Genomic DNA, 19,598 nt, shown 5'->3' with positions numbered 1-19,598 from the left:
GTTAACCACCATGTTAATGCACTTTATAATATCATAACCTAGAATTCACAGAAGGTGGACCTGGTTTTGATATTATATAATAATAATATAATGTAACTTAATATTGGGAATAACCGGTAACACTCCGATACCGGTAGATAGTTTTCCAACATTTGCACGGATTTCAAATGTGTGAAAAAAATATGAACACCTTCTTCATAACAGATTTTATTAAAATATATCATTCTTGACATTCTTGATTTTTTTGGTCTTAATTTTAACATTAGATATATTTGCATCACAAGAAATATACTGTAATGCTGAGAGTGAAAAAAATAATAGCAGTCAGGTCTGATTATGTGAGGTTAGCATGCTGAAGATCAGTACGATATGGCATCAACAGAGGAAGTTATTGCATATTTCTGAGGGATGGAAGCGGTGAAGAGGACTGTAAATTCTGCAGCAGGAAGGCAGACAACTTCTCTGCAACGCTCCTTAAGAGAAAGGCTTCACAATCTTCATTGAGATGTAGTTCTGTGGATATAGAATAGACATTAATATTAACTCAGATTACAAAACACTGTAGAAAAACAATATGCACAGTTTCAGAAATATAGAAATCAATAAATTATCAGGAAACTAAGTAATCGTACTGGTAGGGAGTAGAACAGGATCCCAAGGAACAAGATGACCAGCAGAAGAAGAATCGCTGCCAAGAACATCCATTTGAATCTGCGCCAAACAATGAACTTCATGGTCTTGCAAGGGTTTATAAACCAGAAGAATGACGTGTCAGGGCGGCTGTTGAATGGAGAAAGAAAGCAACATTCACATTGTTCATGTTAAGCAATTCATAGAACTAGAAAATCATATGTTCCATGCATTTGTATTTCAGGATTTATTACTTGGGTGGGTCTAGTTTGGGATTCATGTTTGGCTCATCTCTGCCTTTCCCAGCAGGTCTCTCTTCCATCTCCTTCTCCTCCACTATTTCCAGTGTCATCTCTACTTTACCCTGCAGAGTTTTAAAACACAGTCTTAAACAGTAACCAGGAAAAAAAGAAAAACTTAACTAGGGACTGTGCTGTTGACATAAACATACACCAAGCACACGTTTCCCATCCTGCTCGATCGTGCATGGCCACCAGCCTCTGACAGACTTTTGGGAGAAAAGTGAGTTGGGCTGAGGTTTCTTTGAGGCGACTGAGCCCGCTCTCCCTGGCAACATCTTCAGACTGCACTTTTCTGGGCTCTTAGCAGGAGAGATCAGATTGAGAAGGTCCAGTTCAACTGTACCTGTAACAGAGATATGGATAGAAAATAATAATTTGTCTCCTATGCAATAGTTCTCTTTGGTAGATCTCTATCAAAGGACTTCCCTTTGTGTTGTCATGGCATAAAACGGGGTAAATAACAATGCTGTTTCACCTAAGTAGTCATCCAGGGAGAATTTGTCATTGTCCCAAATCTGGATGATCAATTTAGGAGGAATCCTAAATTCAGTGTTGTCCAGATTCCAAAAGTGTTCCTGTAAAAGACAGACACTTTATTCAGATCATTACCTGCCATCATACCAGCACGACAAAAACAAATGATATGGTTACAGCAACAGTCACTTGATGCTTCGTTCCTGCTCCACGATCTCACTCACTTTCTTCGAGACAAGACACAGCTGCTCTGCAGGCAGGTAGTCAAACCCAAAGATGAACCTCCAGTTGAAATTTCCATCACCATCCAGAGATCTGTAGTGGACATCAGTCTTCTGCTTGTTGTCCTCCATACCTGGCATCCATCTAGGAAACACGATAATGTTGACTTCAGACTGGCTATTTGTGAACGAGTCCAGTGGGTAGAAAAATGCATATAAAAGTAAAACATATGTAAACACAAAAGAAGGGTTGAGGTAAGAGACAGGACAAGTAATGTACCCTTTAATGTAGATGTCACTCATGTTTTCTCCAGTGATGCTTGTTTCGTCCAGAGTAACATCAGATGTGTTCCAAATGATGGCTCGCAAAACGTACCTATTTTAAATACACTGTTATATTTGATCCTTGAATAAACGATGATAAAACATTATTTAGTCAAGTGTCTCTTACTTCTTGGCTTTGCGTGGAGTGATATCACACGGGGGCCCTGGAAAACCAAGGCTCTTGGGAAAAATGTCCACCCACATTTGAATTTGTCCCTGTATTTGTGGAAAATGATGAGTCTTTTAAACAAAGCTATCACACAACAATTGTAAAATATAAATTTCACAGAGCATCAGCTTCATACGTTATCTCTACTTCTTGTACTTCTACTAAAAAAAGGGTCACTGCTGTTGTTTTAACCTGAGACAAGTTGGGTTGGTGGGAGCTGCACAGGGTCCTGGTCTCCACATGCTCTGGTACCAAGCCCTGGTTTCTGAGGACATGCAGAGCCAGCCTCTCTCTGGCTGGGCCTAAGTGCGGGTGGATCACAGTGTTTGCCTCTGCAAAGCACATGACAAACCATAATAGTCAAGGATGAAAGGATAGTATACTGGAGAAGATGTTAATGGGAACAAAATGCAACTGCAGCACACAAATTAATTACTGTTAAATATTTTACAAGGCAAATATATAAAAAAACGAGACTTGGTCATACAGATAGTAGATAATTATACAAAAAATATGATAATAGGGCATTCAAGACTGGCATTACCAAAATCTTGCAGGTTGTATTGTGTTCCTGAGAAAGACAGGGAGCTGCCATCTCCCTCTGTGCGTGGAGGAGGAACGCCTCTCACTCTGGCCACGTTCTGGAGGATCTGAGAAGGCTTCAGCTGGTCTCTCCACTGATTGATCCCTGAGCTGTAGGAAAATTGTAGCTTTGTTGGTTTGGCTTTGAGGCTTCCTTTGTAGGATGTATCAACTGTGCTGTAGCTATTGTGCTGTGAGAGTACATACTTACACACAGTAAGTCTGTGGCAGGCCACAGCAGGACCTGAAACGAGACAGGACTCTGTTCTCCAAATCGATGACTGTCTCACCGACTTTTTCATCTCTGCTCAGTAAGTCATAGTCATACACAGAAATCTTCAGGTCCTTGTCTTGAGGCAGGAAGCAGGACATCTCAAACATCCTGGACATAAATGGAGGACATATAATGTGTTTGTTGGTCCTTTATGTCCTACACAAACTTAAAAGTATACATTAACATTAAAATTAACATTTTTATATCAATAATTCAAACGTGAATCTTGAATTCTGAAAAAAAAATGTCTTCCTATGCTCCCACGGTGTACGGAGAATCAAAAAACTGAGAAAAAATGAGACTCGGATTATACTGCAAAAGTTGTTAGAGAGTTTGTAAATGGACGTTTTATAGTTTTGCTATAAATGTGGCCCCCGTTTACCTCAATTCATCAAGACTTTTATCAGTTTTTGGATTCTTACTTCACCGTGTAGACATGGAGGCAAAACAAACTTTTCTTCAAGAATTAAAAGTAACACACTGAGTAATTAATACACAGATGGTCCTTTTGGGGGTGAGGTATTCCTTTAAGAGCAGCCATAACCATTTGAACGAATAATAAACGAACAAAAAGTTCAGTCTCACCTCCCAAACTCTGGGTTGAGGGTGTTTGGTTTGTAGTTATCTCTGTCATCCAGTGTTTTCCTTCCCAGTGCAATCTTCACATATGGGTCACACTGAAATGAGAACAGAAAAACAACATTAGCTTCATTAGCTTCAATCATCTTGTTCACTTAATTAAATCTAGAGCACGGTTGTGGTTGTGACTCAATTCTTCATCACAAAACCAGGTTGGTTGGTCAGTTGTAGCATCATATAATACTCACCATGCCATTCGTATCCTTCGGCTGCAGGTCAAGACAGCGCACCACATAAAGTCTGACCAGGCACTCCTGAGGTTCGCTCGCAGGAAGCTCTCTGAACTGGCGGGGTGGAGCTGGCACCCCTGGGTCATCGGGCAGCGGGTAAATCTTGAACGAGCCCTGAATATCACCAAAGAGGACAGCACCACATCTTATCGACAAGCAACAAAATATCAAGTTACTGATGTTGCCACTCAGCTTGGTCAATCTTTTTAAACACTCTTAATTATTAAATATGCTTGCAACAATATAAAAAGAATGATCCATATAATCCAAAGTGAATTCCAGTTCAAGATATAGCAGAACTAAATTAAACATTCAGGACAGGGTGACATACCATGTAACAAACTATCCCCTTACAGACGTACCAATCTGCAGGCTCAATAAATAATACTGTCCACGTACTATGTCTATGAAATTCATAAATCATCCACCAGAGGGCAGACGTGGCTGTCCAACAGCAAAAGCAGAGATTTCTCATGTTACAAAAGTTGAGGTATAATGGGATGCTTCATGACAGGAATATCTCCTGAAAATGTTGCTTCTTTACCTTGAACTCTCCCACCACAGAGGGATCTTCTTCCTCATTTTCAGTCTTTCCTCGCTGAAGTTTGAAAGTGCTGCAGAAATCATTGAGTCCCTGGAACTGTGCATCCTCTTCTAGTTCCCTGTTAAACACCTGAAAACCATAACACAACCACATCAATGACGGTAAATCACATAATGTTGTACTATCTGCTACACAAAACTAAGTCAAACTTTCATTAGTATGAGATTTCGACCTAACTAAACTTCACACCTTAGTTGCAAGTTTTTACAGAAGTCCCACATATGTCTGGTTTTTCCTTTAAAGACCTGAACTAAACTTAGAACCTAACATAACTACTGAATCTCCCTAATGTTTGACTGCTATTGTCAGCCAACGTCTCTCTGTTTTATAAATACACTACTGCAGACTCTTGGGGATACGAGAAACGAGATCAAGGACGCTGTCTGTCACATCTAGCTTGCTGCTGCTTGTAGAACCAACACAAACAAGGAAAAGAGGAAAGATAAAATCAAAAATTGTGTTTTTGCAAAGTGCAACGACATGTTCTTACGTGTAATGTGTCGTATCCCTTTTTCAGGTAAGGCCCACATTTTTGCTGTTCTCCAACGGAGGCATAGAACTTACTCCACCAGTCTACTGCTTCCTCCTCCTACACGATGGAAAATGATGATGAACTTAGTATTTTTAGGGATGTTATCTATCATTAGACTGTAGATCTCTGAAAAGAGAACATCTCACCATTTCTGCTTGAAGCTGCAAAGTGAGAAGCAAACAAAGAATATTTATCAATAAAAGTAAGTCAATGTAAAAAACATTGTCTCCCACCTTTTGTGAGTGCTTTATTATTTACCTCAGCTTTTACGATGGGTCTCTCGTCAATCTCTATGACAACATCTCCCTGGGCAGCAGTTATCATTGCCACTGCAAAGTCAATGGAAACAGGATACAATAAGCCTCTACAGTATGTAGCTGAGTGTGCATTTATCTGCATGCATTTTTGTATGTACCTCTTGCAGACATGCAGACTTCACTGTTAATGCGATACGGATCGCAGCGGAACTTCTCCAAGCAGTCAATGGTGCACTGACCCACTATTGGTTTCCTACCGAATGGCCGGTGGTCGATTACCTTCAGCACAATAGGAGGGGTGTACATCTCCTCTTTGGGCAGAAGCTAAGGCGAGAAAACAATAGTACAGAACTTGAAGGAAAATATGGTCCAGACATGAAACACTTAACAGGTATCTGGATATTTATTCTAGAAAGTTCAAGGGTTTGTACCACTTTGAGCAGCAGCACAGATCCAGGGAAGTTGGGGTTCTTTTTGAAGTGCTTGACTACAGCGGTTTGAACAATCTCACCACCACACTCCACGATCAAACTGGGGGAGGAAACTGTGGCCAACTGGTAGGTCTTCATATTCCTCAAGCCCCAAGTCAAGACCTGGGATCAAAGGAACACATTAACGCACTTAAAAGAAACTGAGCAGATGAGCAGATTAAAGGACTAGCATGGTGGCAGGACACAGGAGAAAGAGAATTACGGAGGAGAAATGCAGTCGCAACAGAAATCTTAGGGTTGGGCTGGTCTTGTCTGATCAAGTAGTGTGCGTGAAGGGAATTTATAGGGGCTGGCAAAGGAGCAGGATGGCGTGATGGTGTACCTCAATCGCAGTGAGCTGCACTACAGGCCTGATTCCCTGGGGAACCATGTAGAGCTTCTCCCCCCTGCGAGGAGGCACCAGGGGCAGATCTCCGTCATTCGCCTGGACGGCAAAGCACAACATCGCCTCCTAAATACCGTTTCATAGTTAAAGTCACAGTATGTTTACTTTCTCTATTTTCTTCTTTACCTTGTTCTTCAGCAGGAGCTCTGCAGCCAGCAGTATCTCACCAGCACTGCAACCTTTTTTGGTGACCGGGAACCACAGCAGCTTAGGGCTGACAGCCACACTGGGGTTCAGTTTCACTACTGGAGGGCAGGTACAGCGACCCAGAGGTTCATCTTTGCCCTGGGAAATAAAGCGCAACAGCACACAGACAATTAGCATAGGCTGATCACACTGTCCATGAACCCCTTTTGCATTAAATTGCAGATTAAATATACAACGTACTACTTGATCACTGTCGCACAGCTCCAACACCACATCAGGAGGGTTGCGGGCAATAGTTTCTGGGTCTCCGTAGATTTCAATGTCTTCAAAGATGAGAGTCTGATCCCATGTGGGGTTCAGGGTGGACCTTATGACTTCGGTGGTCTTGCTCACATGTAGGAATGACACATGAGCGTAGGGATCTGGGGAGGACCAGGAGTATTGATGAACAGTATTTAGCTCATGTGAATCTGTGCCTGTTTAATGTAATTCATACTGTGACTGTCATTTACTCCTCTTGACCAGGCTTGCACTTTGCTTTGTTTTTACCTGAGAAGCTGTCTTTGTCCATGGCACAGAGATTCCTCGCCTGATACACGTACACTCTCAGGTGGTAACGGTAAGACTCTGAAGGGAGATAACATTTATCAGCAAGTTCAACTGTAAACTGTAAAAACGGACTTCATCGTTGAATGTTATCGTGCATCAGGAAGTTTAAAGAAACAATCAGCATGAGGGAGCAGTAATTAGCTTTATCTGGCCCCAACAACTTACGGCTGAAGTGGCAGGAAACAGTGGGTGTGTTGGCACCAAATAGTTTGGCTGCATCCGTTTTACTGGCCTTCTCGTCAACATCGACTCCCTGTTAACAAAACGCAGGGTGAAGTGCTTAAAAGAACAAAATAGAAGAAAACGTAAATGAAAGAATGCAGAACCAAAACAAACTTCCTGAATGATTTGCCAACTTCTGACAGGAACAGGCGTATGCAGGAGAATAATGAGAGGATGTGACTCAGATGGCATAAAGTAACTGTTGTTGCCATGACAACTGCCTCGTTCGGGGAAATTTAAGAAAACAACTCATATGTAGAAGAGTTTCTCAGGGGACTTGAGTAAGACTCACTAATGCCCCTTCCAGCCGGAAGATGGCGGAGGAACCGATGCAGTCTGATGGCACCATCTTTCTTCTCCAGCGGCGGCGCCGGAACGTGTCAGAGGAACGCTCCTTCCTATGGAACTTCCAGCCAATCAGGGAAGAGTGTTCCCAGCCTTCCCCTGGTTCTCGCTTCTGTGGAAGAGACAAGGACAGGAAAAATAATGAGAAACTGCACTGATAACATCTCTCAAATCTACTCTTTATCTCCTCTTCCTCACCTCAATAACAGCCATTTTATCAGATATCTTCCTCCGTGGTCTAATGAGTCTCTTCCTGCGATGGACATGATACATTTTCTCTGATGCAACCCATGATTTGGGCTTATCATCGGGAGGAATGGTAACTCCGTATTCCCAACCTAGTGTCATAAGACACACACAGACATACACACACACCAATTAAAGTATTTCAAACACAATGAATAGAAGCTTTTGATCACATAGTTCAGTTTTAGTGTTCATGATACCTTTCTCATCCACAGCTTTGTCGCTGTCAAAGCTCCAGTCATCTTCCCAGCTCCATCCAGGTGGACACTCGAACTCTGCTGGGCTTTGAACCGTTTCTCCATTCTAGACAACACAGACCCTCATTTTAGTAAATTTACTCTATGTAAAGAATTGCTATTGATATCACTATCAATGCTTATAAACCTGCATTAACTAATTTATTTTGCTACTTGTGGCTTTATAAAATCCAACATGCCCTCTTCCTCTAGCTCATGTTTTATCTTTCTACCAACTCCTGAGGAAAATATCTGGTTCTTTACGTTCACCATCTAGTCGCTCGTTTTGTGCGTTTAACTTTTGTTGCTGGTAGCATACAGTGTGTTTATCAGAGAGGCTTCTGTAATAAAAGTGAATCCAAAAGTAAAGTTGTCGCCCATGAAACTAAAACAAGCTGATGCAAAAATGCTCCAAAGAACTGAACAGCTTGGGTGATAGTTATCTTTGGGTGACCCACTCTACATTACACATTATAAATGTTGAGTATAGCAGCTTTATTTCCTTTTAGCTATAAGTACCCAAAATGATGTTACAATTATTAGTATCAGCCGTAATGCAAACTACATATCATAACCAGGAAGACACAGATCACATCCATAAAAGGTTTGCAGAGGTGCATGTGTTTATCTAAATAAAACCAACAACTATGCAACCTACCTTCAAGTACATGATGGCGCAGGAAAAACAATGATAACATTTCAAACTAACATGAATAGACAAGCTTTTGTCCTGTTATCGTCATCCACATTTTTCACATAAATTCAATGTGTGTTTACTGTATCTGTGTGATAGCAGTAGGTCGTACCACGTCTGTGTAGGGCTCTGCCGCGGGCTTCCACTCCCCACCAGGGAAACGTGTTTCATTATGAAAAACTTCGTCTGTGAACTCTGTGTGGCCGGCATCTGCTTCTGTCAACAGGCTATAGAAAACACCACCACAGCACAAAGTTAATGAGAAGCTTTGTGAGTCACACAGCAGCTATGTAGGACCATGACAAACTAAGTGGAACAGGTCAGGAAGACAAGCTTCAGAGAGCTAGACTTGTTTACATGAGCCTTGGTGGGAGAGAGATCTCCTTAAACCAAAACCCTGAGTGATGCCGAAAATTCCTTTTCATTTCCTGTGATTGTGTTCACGCTGTGGCTGGTACAGATTTATGATTACTGACAATTAATAGAGGACAGAGCTGAAAAAAGAACAGGATTCTGGAGCGAGTGCATATGCTCAGTGATAACAGGATGTTTCTACTTGAAACTATACAAGCCATGAATCACGTACAACTGTGCGAGTGTGTGTGCTTGTGTGTGATAAAGTGAGTTTCTCAAACTTACCATCGCTCTGGGTCAACAAACCAGTCGTCCTCCCAATCCCATCCACGGGGTGGCAGAAAGCGTTCTCGTTTGAGTTTCACCTTTCCAGTCACATCGGAGAACTTGTGACGACCAACCAGGCCGGTAGTTCCCCACTTCCCCAAAACATGGACCTGGTTCTCATACTGCGGAATTAAAGTCAGAGATAACACAACTGAAATCAGATTAAATGTGTATGTATTTAAAAAAAGCTAATGCTTTGTGTAGCTACTGTACCATTTCAGCATACACGCTGAAGTTTCCCTCTGAGAAGCTGTTGAACTTCTTCTCATGGGCAGAGAGACCGAGCCACATGTTGACCCGCAGCTGAACAGGGACCTTCACACCTTTGTTTTTGTCCATGGGGTACTGACAAACCAAAAAGTATTAGTGTGGCAACTCTTTCTGAAAATGTAACAGTGAAATATATAATACAAAATATATGAATGTGTTACTGTACGTTGGCTAGTTTTGTACCTGCATGAAAATGGTCTGGGTCCGTCCACAGTGTTTGCCACGAGCCTGTTCGCTAAAGTTTGAAAACAGGATCTGGTTTGCTGGGACTCGAGCATAAGCTACCCGTTTTTCTCCTCTTAACATCCAGATGATCACATCTGGCATGCTGTTCTGAGGCTGATGGAGACAAACTACATTTCAGTTACATAATTAAGTTGAATTGATGTATTTTTGAGCTACATAACATTATTTTATTTGCATTTCCTGACCTCCTCTGCCAGCTGCTTGATTCTGTCCAACCAGTCCTCAATGTCACCAACAGTAGCCTTGACATCTGTTGCCTCCTCTCTCATGCGATTGGCCATCTCTCTGATATCGACTACAGCAGCATCACGCAGGTTTTTCAACTGGAGATCCAGTGCAGTCACATTGGGTTGGCCCTCTAGCACTGGAAGCTGGAAACTGTTAAGAGTTTGTTAGTGAGATTAATGTTGGATGGGAACAACACAAGGTAAAACATCACCCTAACTAAACCCTAACAACCACCTGCAATTGTATTTGACCTAAAAGCAATAAACACATTAATAACATTTTTCCTAATGATAAGTTACACTATAGCATTACTTCATACAACACACAGGTCCAGTGTGGGAATCAGTCTGGTCCTGTCCTACCTGTTCAGGTCCTCAATCATGTGGTTGATGAGTTTGACCCAAATCTCTGCCAGACGTGTCTCAGACACCTTGGCTAACATGGCGGTTTTTAAAGACGTGAGGTGGGACTCCTAAAACAAATCACAAAGACAGATAAAAGGAGATGACTGAGCAGTACTGCCTGTGTTGAGACGTGCAATATGTGCTACTGTAACTCATTCTCACCAGTCTCTCAGCGATGAAGAGGAGAACGTTGACAGAGTCCTGACGGTGGCTGATGTCTTCCCAGTATGAAGTGAGAATCACTACGGGCTTAGTGTCAGCCCAGGGCAGGTAATAGTAGTGATTACCTGTGGGATAGAAAATAAATATACCCTGTCATTTTAAACACAAGTTGTGGAGTAGACTCATTGACATTTGGTGCACATGTGGTTCTCCTCTTTGGCTTCATGACACTTTAGACACAGATTTACAGCATGGTAAACAGTTTGACATGAGAACTGTCCACTGCTACAGCAGAGGTTGTATTAATATACTTATATATATGGAAACACCCTTGATTATAAAACAGAATAAATCTTCGAGTCATTTTTTTATTCTTTCAGACTGAAGCTTTTCATACCATCAAACACAGCAAAGCCGTACTGGGTGGTGGACGACAGCGGCTTGCAGGTGGAGTCCAGCTTGTTACCATAGTTGCCAATGCTGACCTCAAACTGGATTGGCTCGCCCGGCATCTGGAGCAGGCATGCACTGTGGAACACAGCGCACAGAGAGAACTTCCTCCTCCGCTGGTATTTCTGCACTCAATTCAAAAGGATGTGGCAGTGTTAGAGGTTAGGGTGGGATTACTTCTGTGTCCGTTCTCATCTGGAAATCTATTTCGCTAGACACTCAGCTACTAAAGTAATGTATGACAACTTACAGATTCAAAAGCTTAAGCTTTTATCTTAAGGATTATCATAGAAATCAAATAAATATGGAGACAGCTGTGGTTACAGTACAAAGTGTATACCTGTGCCACTAGGATGTCATCACTGGAGATGTCATCCACATTCTGATCAACCTTCCCATCCAGCTGAGTGGACAGCTCAACAAGGACCCTACCCCTGTAGGCGACCCCTTCACCCTGAAACGTATCAAAATGCAATGTACAGATTGTCATGCAGGTAAAATGTCCCATCTGTCTATACCTCAGAGTACTGAACCGACTGTACTAAGCTGATAAAGTAGGCCTACCTTTCCAAAGTTGAGTTCCTCGTACGGGTCGGGCAGGCCGGTGAATTCTCTCGGGCTACCGTACAGGTTGACATAGCAAGGCCCAAAAGCTGGGAGAAAACCAATCTCTGATGCTGCAGTGCTCACTGTAACATACAGACACCAACATGGACAGTTTCAAGGCTGTAAAGCAATAAGGTGCATGAGAACAAACACTTAATGCAACATGTTAAAAACATGCAGAGGACCATTCTTACGTACAGTCAGACACTGGGTTACACTCAGCCCGTGCGTCTGTTTCCAGTTGGGAAAAAAAACATATATTAAATGTCGTATAGCAATATCAAAATGTAATCATTATAAAAAATACAGATTACATTACTACCTTCAATCTCTCCACCAGAGGAAGACATTTTGCTCAGGTTTAAAAACGTTGTTCCGATGGCATCGTCCTTGGTTAGACGATCCCTGCCAAGAATAAACTGGCACTTCAAATATTGGTTTTGACATCATTGTCACTTGTGCAGCTGTGTATGAATGAATTTGAGTTCTTACCAGTCATAAATAGTCAACTGCACGCGCTCACACATGGACGGGAACTGAAGAGGCAGACAGAGGCATGTGTTGATTTGCGCTGAAGGTTTAAGTGTTTTGGACATTTGAATCAAGCCCATTAGATACATCTTAAAATGCATCTTTCTTACCTTGACTTGGAGATTGATGAGTTGATTCCACTCCGGATTAGCATTTTTCTCAATGCGTTTGGTGTGCAGCTAAAAAAAAGGAAATGCCATTGCTATACACATAATAGTCACACAGTGAGACCATTAAAACATCTTTTTTTTTCTTTTAAGTCAAACATGAAGTACCTTCTTGCCAGCAAAGCTGACTTCCACATATGGATCCACCAGGTTTTTCCTGTCTCCATCCCCTCCAAAGACCTGCTTTACCGTCTGAATAAAGGCATCATCCACTGCAATGACAAATAGGTTCTAAATAGAAGTTTTTCAAGGGGATTTGACTGCATTAAACTACGATGGTTGCAGGAATGTATAGGTCACTTACTCTGTGGCATATCCTCGGCACGGAAGACTTTGAGGCTGAGTGTGGCCCAACGCATTGTGACACCGGCTGGCACCAAAAGATTGCTTTCTATGTCGTCCTGCTCCTCACTTATCCCTTTCCTCTCAGTCTGGACACAGGAGAGGAGAGGAGAGGAGAGATTTTTAAAGTTCCTTTATTTCACTATGGCAGGGAAAAACAGAAAACACTCTAAAACATCACTTGAAAAGCAAAAAATAAACTTAAATAAACCAAACTAATCAAATTAAAGCACCAAAGAACAAATAAACAATCAATCACAATGATCAATATGTTCCCTGAAGGCCTGTACATTGTCCACTGTTTGGTAGTAGGTGTGTTCCACCCTGAGTCGGGCCTTCAACAGTCCCTCCGGAACTTTCACCGGATCCTCACTACCAAGCTCGATTCTTCCGTGTCAGCCCGATGGCCAACTTGGCAGAACGGGATAAAAGGTTCACCAGTGTGTGGACAGCCTTCTTTTTTGTGCAGTATTTTTACTCTCTCTCACATCCACCACTCACATTCAAACGCAACCGGAAACGAGAGGAGAGGAGAGCCTGTCATGGTCTTTTTCAAAACAGATCTGCCTTCTGTGTCCAGCTGAAATAAACTTGATGGTAAGAAAGAAGGTACACACACCGGTGGATCATCTCCGGTGCCCACAACAGTTATGCTGACTTTCAGGTATCCTCTGGCCCCTGAGCTAGAGTCATCAGGATCACTCAGGAGGAGCCATTTCCTCATTATGGCATGACCTGGACATAGATATTCAACACGTTCAAACACCTACAGTATAATATATACAAACAATATACATTTTTCACATAGTATGCATTTGGTATGGAAATACTGACCTGGTTCATCATAGATGTAGCCAACATCCAGCTGGGTAAAGAAGAATAAAAACATTTTAATCATTGGAAAATGTAAAATCTGTCAACCTGCTGGCACTTCAACTGGCATACCTTGAACTCTCCCATTAGACTGTCAGCTCTGAGGGAGAAGGAGTCATAAACCTGTCAAGAAAAACACAACTTACAGTAGATGTAGACATTTTCTGATTTAAAAAAAAAAATTAATGAATTTTATGTTTGCTAAAGAAAATTGCATTAAAAAGGAGTTATCTACCCACCCGAAGACTAATGCTCTCGTCAAACAGCTCTGAAGGTAGCATGTTAACATTGTAGAAAAACATCTGAGGGACATAAACAAGTATTAGTATTTCCCTAGTCACTGTATGCACAGTACATTTTGATGTCAGACACACATTGTTATCAGGGATTGTGACAAACATGAAAGGACTTACAATTTGTTAAGCTGAGATGCGTATGCTTTGGCAAAAGCTGAGACAGAGGAAAATGCATATGAGAGGAGTTAGACAAAGCTGACACTGCCTTTAAGGTCAACTGTCCTATCCCCGCAGCCGACACAGAGAGAAATACCCCAGAGAGTTATTAAAGCTGGTGGGGATTCAGCGGCAAAGAGAGAAGACACGTGGATGTTGACAAGCAAGATAAAAGGGAAAAGTTAGCCGTCACCAATTACTTTCAATAGGATGCGGTGTCTTTTTGCAGACTAATTACCTCGTTGAAGAACGGGTTATTTCCTCTTCTAATTCTGGTCCTGTGGGTCTGTCCGCATACATTCACCTTAACCACTGGCTTGACGTTGTTGCCAGGCAGCTGTCGACCCTCGATAACCCGAAAACGAATCTGAACATTGCAAGCCACAGTGAGGCAGCTGAGCAAACAGTGACAACATTTATCTGGGTCCTTTATGAAAAGGTACCATTGATTCCTTCGGGTTGACATTTTATAGGAACAAAATGATGTTCCCAAAGAAATTCAGCGAAACTTGTCCTGAGCCATAATCAATCGAAGGTTCCCATGTTTGCAATTCTCTAAAATGAGGGATACATGTTATAATTCACTATCTGTTGGCTTCATTGTATATTGGCACTGGTGAAGCCTGCTGTCACTCATGTGATTAATTATAAGAATTTCACCTTGAACTGAAATTTGTGATGATCCAGGAACACATGAATCAAAACTCGAACAATACCTGGAAGTCCTGAGGCTTATTGGCCAAGGCTCTAGTCCTCTTACGCCTGAGACGGACTGGCTTGTGGCTGGGTTTCCCAGGCTGGTTTGAGGAAGTGGGAGCTCCTGGGCTTCCACTCTGCCCTCCTCCCTCCACGTCTGCCTCCCTCTCATCACCCTCATCACTGTCTCCTGCGGAGCAAAACCACAATAATCACAAAATTATCTAAATCAATATTCCCAAAACACTTTTGGGAGTGTGTGATGTATTTACTAACCTCCTTACAACATGACAGATACATTTCTTTAAATGTATAGAAATCTTGACGAAAATCATCAGCGTATGTTTCTAGGAGATACCTTAAAACTTTAAAATTCCTTATTCCTTGTAAAGGAATGTGATGTTTTGTTTTGTTATTTTGGGAGGGAATAAGTAAAATCAGAAACTACCATCTCTTTTCTTAGACTTATCTGTTTACTTACCTGCATCCACATGAGACGTGTCTCCATCTGGTTGCTCATTTGGGTTTACAGTAGTGTTGGCTGGTGGCTCATACCCAATGAGCAAATTGATGGTTGCCTGAACAAAGAAAATGCTTTCTAAATTAGCATTAAAAGTTCTACTGTATATGTCAAACACCAAATATACTTCAACGTAAACTACTTCCTGCAGATCTATACAGATACCATCCACTGCCAGAGCTGAAGCGGATTGAACTATTATATTACGTATCATAAGAAGTATCACATGTTATTGCTGAATGTATTCACCCCAGTAGCCTGTTGTTTCTCATTGATCAAGGGCACATTCTTTGATGGGAGGGACTTCATGTGACCACTGGCCAAGTCTCTCAGCGGGATTGTTGCAGAGCCAATGAACCTGAAAAGCATCACATTTATGTTTCCTTTTGACAGACAATCACACACACACGTCATTAAATGCATCTTTGCAGCTGCAGAGAAACAATAGTTGTTTAAAAAGGGACGAATAGCTAAACTAAACAATAAGAGGAACGCTTTGGTTCCACAGTTTGTGACAAACTTGTGCAATTTACCACATGAGGGGATTCTAAGCAATGTTTGGGACTGAAATGACTCGTTGCTCTGGATAGTTGGCGGTTTCTACTTCCCAATTTCACTTCTTCACATATTATGATAAGCATAGAAACCCCACCTACTTTTCATACCCAACAGATGTCATGTCGCAACAGTGATTACTAACCACAATGGATTACAACACATTGGGCATTTTCTAAAATCATAAAAGCGACATGAAAAACAACAACAAAAGAGCCATTTGTGGGCAGCAGTAGCATCTCTTAAGAGAACAAACTGGATACTTTGCTGTGTGACAAGGGTCAGCTGGTTACACTGGCAAGGCCCAAAGATTATGAAAACGTGCAGAAGAAAAAGCAGAAAGATGGAAACAATTAACATCTACCACAGGCATGTGCTGGCTCAACCACTGCAGAGGACACATGCAAGGACTGGTTTAGACAAATTAACGTTTGTATACATCACTCGCTTCAGAAACGAAAACAAAACTTTAAAACTCTAGTTTCTAGTATTTAGATCTGCTGCACTTAAAAAAAACTATTTTTTCCAACCACAGTGAGAGAGCCAGATAGATACATTCCTGGCACACTGATATATTTTCCACTACTTGGACGTCACTATTAAACAAAGCTAATTTAGGCGTAAAGCAATCTTTAACAAACTTCAACAAATCTCTCTGTTCTTCGAGTCAAATTTATTTTCTAGGTTTTCCTAGATTGAAGACATGGGGAAGAGTTTGTCACAAAGTGTTGCCAAACATATTTCCCTCCAGAATCAGCTTGACTGTCTGTCTAAAGTTTATTTCACTTTGGATTACAGGCTGTGGTACGACTCATCACAAATGTGCCAATGACAAGCCAGCGCAAGCTCTCTTATTCACCCCCCTCATGCGTTGCAGGCAGCGATCATGGAAAAATATCCCTGTGTGTTCGTGGCTGTAGCAGTCACCTCCCCATCCTCCCCCCATCCCTCGTGCCTGCCCCAGAATAATGCATACTACACACAACCAGTCACTAGAGTGAGTCACTTGTTATTATTATTATTACTTCCACATTCTTGTCTGCACTGCAGAAAGAAAAAAAGAGTCAAAATCACACAGATACACTAACACACAGATAAACGATAATAAATTAAGCAGAAACATGATAAAGTGCAGAGTCTACCGTAGGGAGGGTTAGAAAGAAATGACTTTTTTTCCTTTTAAGGTAACAATGCTCGTAAGAGCGAGAGTGCTATTGTGAGGTAGACAAAACAGCCTCTTCACTGACGCTGCTGCAAGTCTTAACACGGTCGCAGTGAGTCCTGTGGTTATACAGCTCAGTTAAGTTAAAACATGCTGCTCTGTTTCTTAAGAAACAATCATACCTACTCTCAACTGTTAAAATGGATAGTTGTAGTATCAGTTGTAGTACAACGGCTAAGAAAGAAGCACTTTCACAGATCACACGTTTACCCTCTCAAAAGGTAAACCTTTGAGGCGTAGTGAGGTTTTCCCTTTCAGTTAATACCTGCGCTACAAAGCAAAACATAGGTGTTTGTTTTTTTTGGGAGGGGGGGTTTCTATAAAGACCGCCTACACGTAGTCATGGGGAAGTGGTTCACATCACAGGGCCTCCTCCACTAAAGTGGCAGTGTGTTTAAATGATCAGGATTTAGTCATACTGGGAGGTATAGGCTGAGGGTCATGTGTTCATTCCCTCCAAAAAAACTAAACAATGCCTTTAGCACACTTTAAGCTAACAATACGAAACACGCAAATGTCGCAATTTCAATGCCTGATGCTTGTCATGCACATACTTGTCTTTGCCGATTGTCTCATAGTCTTTGACAACCACGTTGATGAATGAAGATGCATCCAAGGAAGAGCCTTTCAGATCAAATTCAAGCACCTGTAATTAAAGGGAAGAGACCTTTACACTCAATCATTTAAAACAACAACATACAGTAGTTTAACTGAGGTAATGACAGCAGCTCTCAGGTAAGTCATTTCCAAGTCAACACACTGTAAATGTCTCTCATTACAGTTAACTCATCCTGCACTTACTTCGTTCCATACAGGATTCAATTCATTGTCAATTGCTTTGGTTTTCTTCTTTTCACCTGTAAACACAACAAACAGACCATATTTATATGCAAAAACTCACAATCTGGTTTTACAGTTTTATGTTCTGGAGAGAACGGTCGTTACTTCCTTCAAAAGATAAATAAATGATTGAATCAACATTTTACAATCTGCTGGAAACAGAGGAACACTTAATACACGTAGGCATCTCATTTTGTAAATATATAAAGTCCAAGCTGAAGTCAAAGGAAGTGGCTGTGATCTGTGGACAGAGGGCTTATCTGACCTTATAAGGATGTACTCTTCGTTTTGATTATGAATCACTACCAACGTATTCAAACTACTGTAAACTGCTAATGCATTTAACTGCAAAAGTGATGTAGAAAACCTCCAGGATGACAGAAAAGATGATAGCTTGATAGACTGTGTGCATGAATAAAGAGTAAATAGAGCATACAGCTGTTACCACAGGAAAAAAATATTAAAAGCAATAGTCTCACCTCTAAAGACAATACCAGCGATTGGATCTGGGTGTCCAATTTTCTTTTTGGGAATCCCACAAGCCGACTCCACAATTACACGAAGCATTTTGATAAAAGTCCAAATTCATTCAGAGAAACGACTCATATTCCGTCGCGGGAGAGGGAGACCGCTACAGAGGGAACTGAAACGCACAGATGTGCAGAGGGGTGAGCACTGGATACCAGAGGGCAGCCTTACTCATGAGTCAGAGGAAACACACACCAGCCAGCCTAGGGGATAAGAGTTAGGAGGCGAGAAACACACACTAAGGAAAGGAGAGCCTAGTTGCCTCGTTTGCTTTCAAACGGCGTCACTCGTATAACTGTATATTGCTTGGCATCATTGTGCAGAACTGTGAGTTAAATCATGTACCATCCAGGCAAACCTGCGGAGTTGGTCCTCTTTTCTCTTGTGCTGCAGCGCCCTCTAGTGGCATAATGCATCATCCTATGATGACAGAAATAACGGTTTAATTAAACTAGCAGTTAACCTAACCTACATGTTAAACATGCTAACTTGCAGTAAGCCTTCACTCCTTACTTTGATGAGACATGAACACGATTAAAATTCCCATATAATTAATTCACAAAAACACGCTGCTCCAGAAACAATATTATTGTTAAACATGTTGGCACTGAACTGCTCTGGGAGGACCAGGCTGGAGTTTAGGCGGCAGTGTTGAAAGCAGCCCAATTAACGTTAGCTAACAGTTAGCTAGTTAACGTTAGCTAGCGGTTAGCTAGACCGTTTACTGACTTCCTTTACTACTAAAGGGGACCTGGTGAAATCGTAATTTAAAAATAAGGTTAGTTACCCTAACTAAATGATCATTAGCGTTATGTGATGTCATCTACGAGCATTAAGATGTTGCTGGCTAACAAAACGAGCTTTAAAATGTGAAAGTATCTCTAGGATAAATTGATGTTCAGCTAACATATTGTTAGCTATGTAGCTGCTAACGTTAGCTTAGTAAGACCAGCATCGAAAATCCAGTATAAAGGCAATCAGTTAGCTAACGTTGTGTTAGCGTTACATTAACAAATGTAAAGTTAAGTTAACGATCACTTGTTGCCTAAACAGTCACTAAACTATAGGTCCATCTAGTAAGGTTAGATGTTTGTAGTTTACATTCAGATGAATTATCTTCGGTTACATTATTTTCATTTATTTCTGAGCACTGGGCCATGTTAGCTTAAAAATTAAGCTAGCCAATTTAACTCAATACAATTTTAAAATCAG

General features: G+C 41.4%; 1 protein-coding gene across 1 annotated transcript; it reads right to left on the bottom strand.

The window, feature by feature from the left end:
* Positions 1 to 191: 191 nt before the first annotated feature.
* On the bottom strand, positions 192 to 18,470 carry myofl (myoferlin like). The gene is made up of 54 exons (XM_079169045.1): positions 18,338 to 18,470; positions 17,820 to 17,875; positions 17,573 to 17,664; positions 15,491 to 15,599; positions 15,203 to 15,299; positions 14,742 to 14,911; positions 14,264 to 14,392; positions 13,813 to 13,875; positions 13,646 to 13,696; positions 13,535 to 13,565; positions 13,320 to 13,435; positions 12,663 to 12,789; positions 12,467 to 12,570; positions 12,302 to 12,370; positions 12,153 to 12,196; positions 11,983 to 12,065; positions 11,859 to 11,891; positions 11,619 to 11,743; positions 11,395 to 11,508; positions 11,002 to 11,179; positions 10,605 to 10,729; positions 10,401 to 10,510; positions 9,996 to 10,188; positions 9,748 to 9,903; positions 9,508 to 9,639; positions 9,253 to 9,416; positions 8,726 to 8,840; positions 7,884 to 7,986; positions 7,636 to 7,775; positions 7,385 to 7,549; positions 7,036 to 7,123; positions 6,811 to 6,888; positions 6,502 to 6,683; positions 6,241 to 6,399; positions 6,052 to 6,153; positions 5,670 to 5,831; positions 5,397 to 5,562; positions 5,240 to 5,310; positions 5,128 to 5,142; positions 4,940 to 5,038; positions 4,390 to 4,518; positions 3,804 to 3,959; positions 3,562 to 3,653; positions 2,914 to 3,084; positions 2,665 to 2,813; positions 2,313 to 2,452; positions 2,079 to 2,167; positions 1,908 to 2,003; positions 1,631 to 1,772; positions 1,408 to 1,507; positions 1,082 to 1,275; positions 885 to 994; positions 633 to 780; positions 192 to 513 (listed from the first exon to the last, which is right to left on the bottom strand). The coding sequence occupies exons 1-54, from the start codon at positions 18,423 to 18,425 to the stop codon at positions 475 to 477; spliced, it is 6,159 nt and encodes a 2,052-aa protein (XP_079025171.1). The 5' UTR covers positions 18,426 to 18,470; the 3' UTR covers positions 192 to 474.
* Between the last annotated feature and the right edge of the window lie 1,128 nt (positions 18,471 to 19,598).

Source organism: Pholis gunnellus (genome assembly GCF_910591455.1).
Source record: "Pholis gunnellus genome assembly, chromosome: 11".
Lineage (NCBI taxonomy): Eukaryota > Metazoa > Chordata > Actinopteri > Perciformes > Pholidae > Pholis > Pholis gunnellus.
The sequence above is the reverse complement of the archived record's forward strand: the minus strand, read 5'-3'. Positions and strand labels throughout refer to the sequence as shown.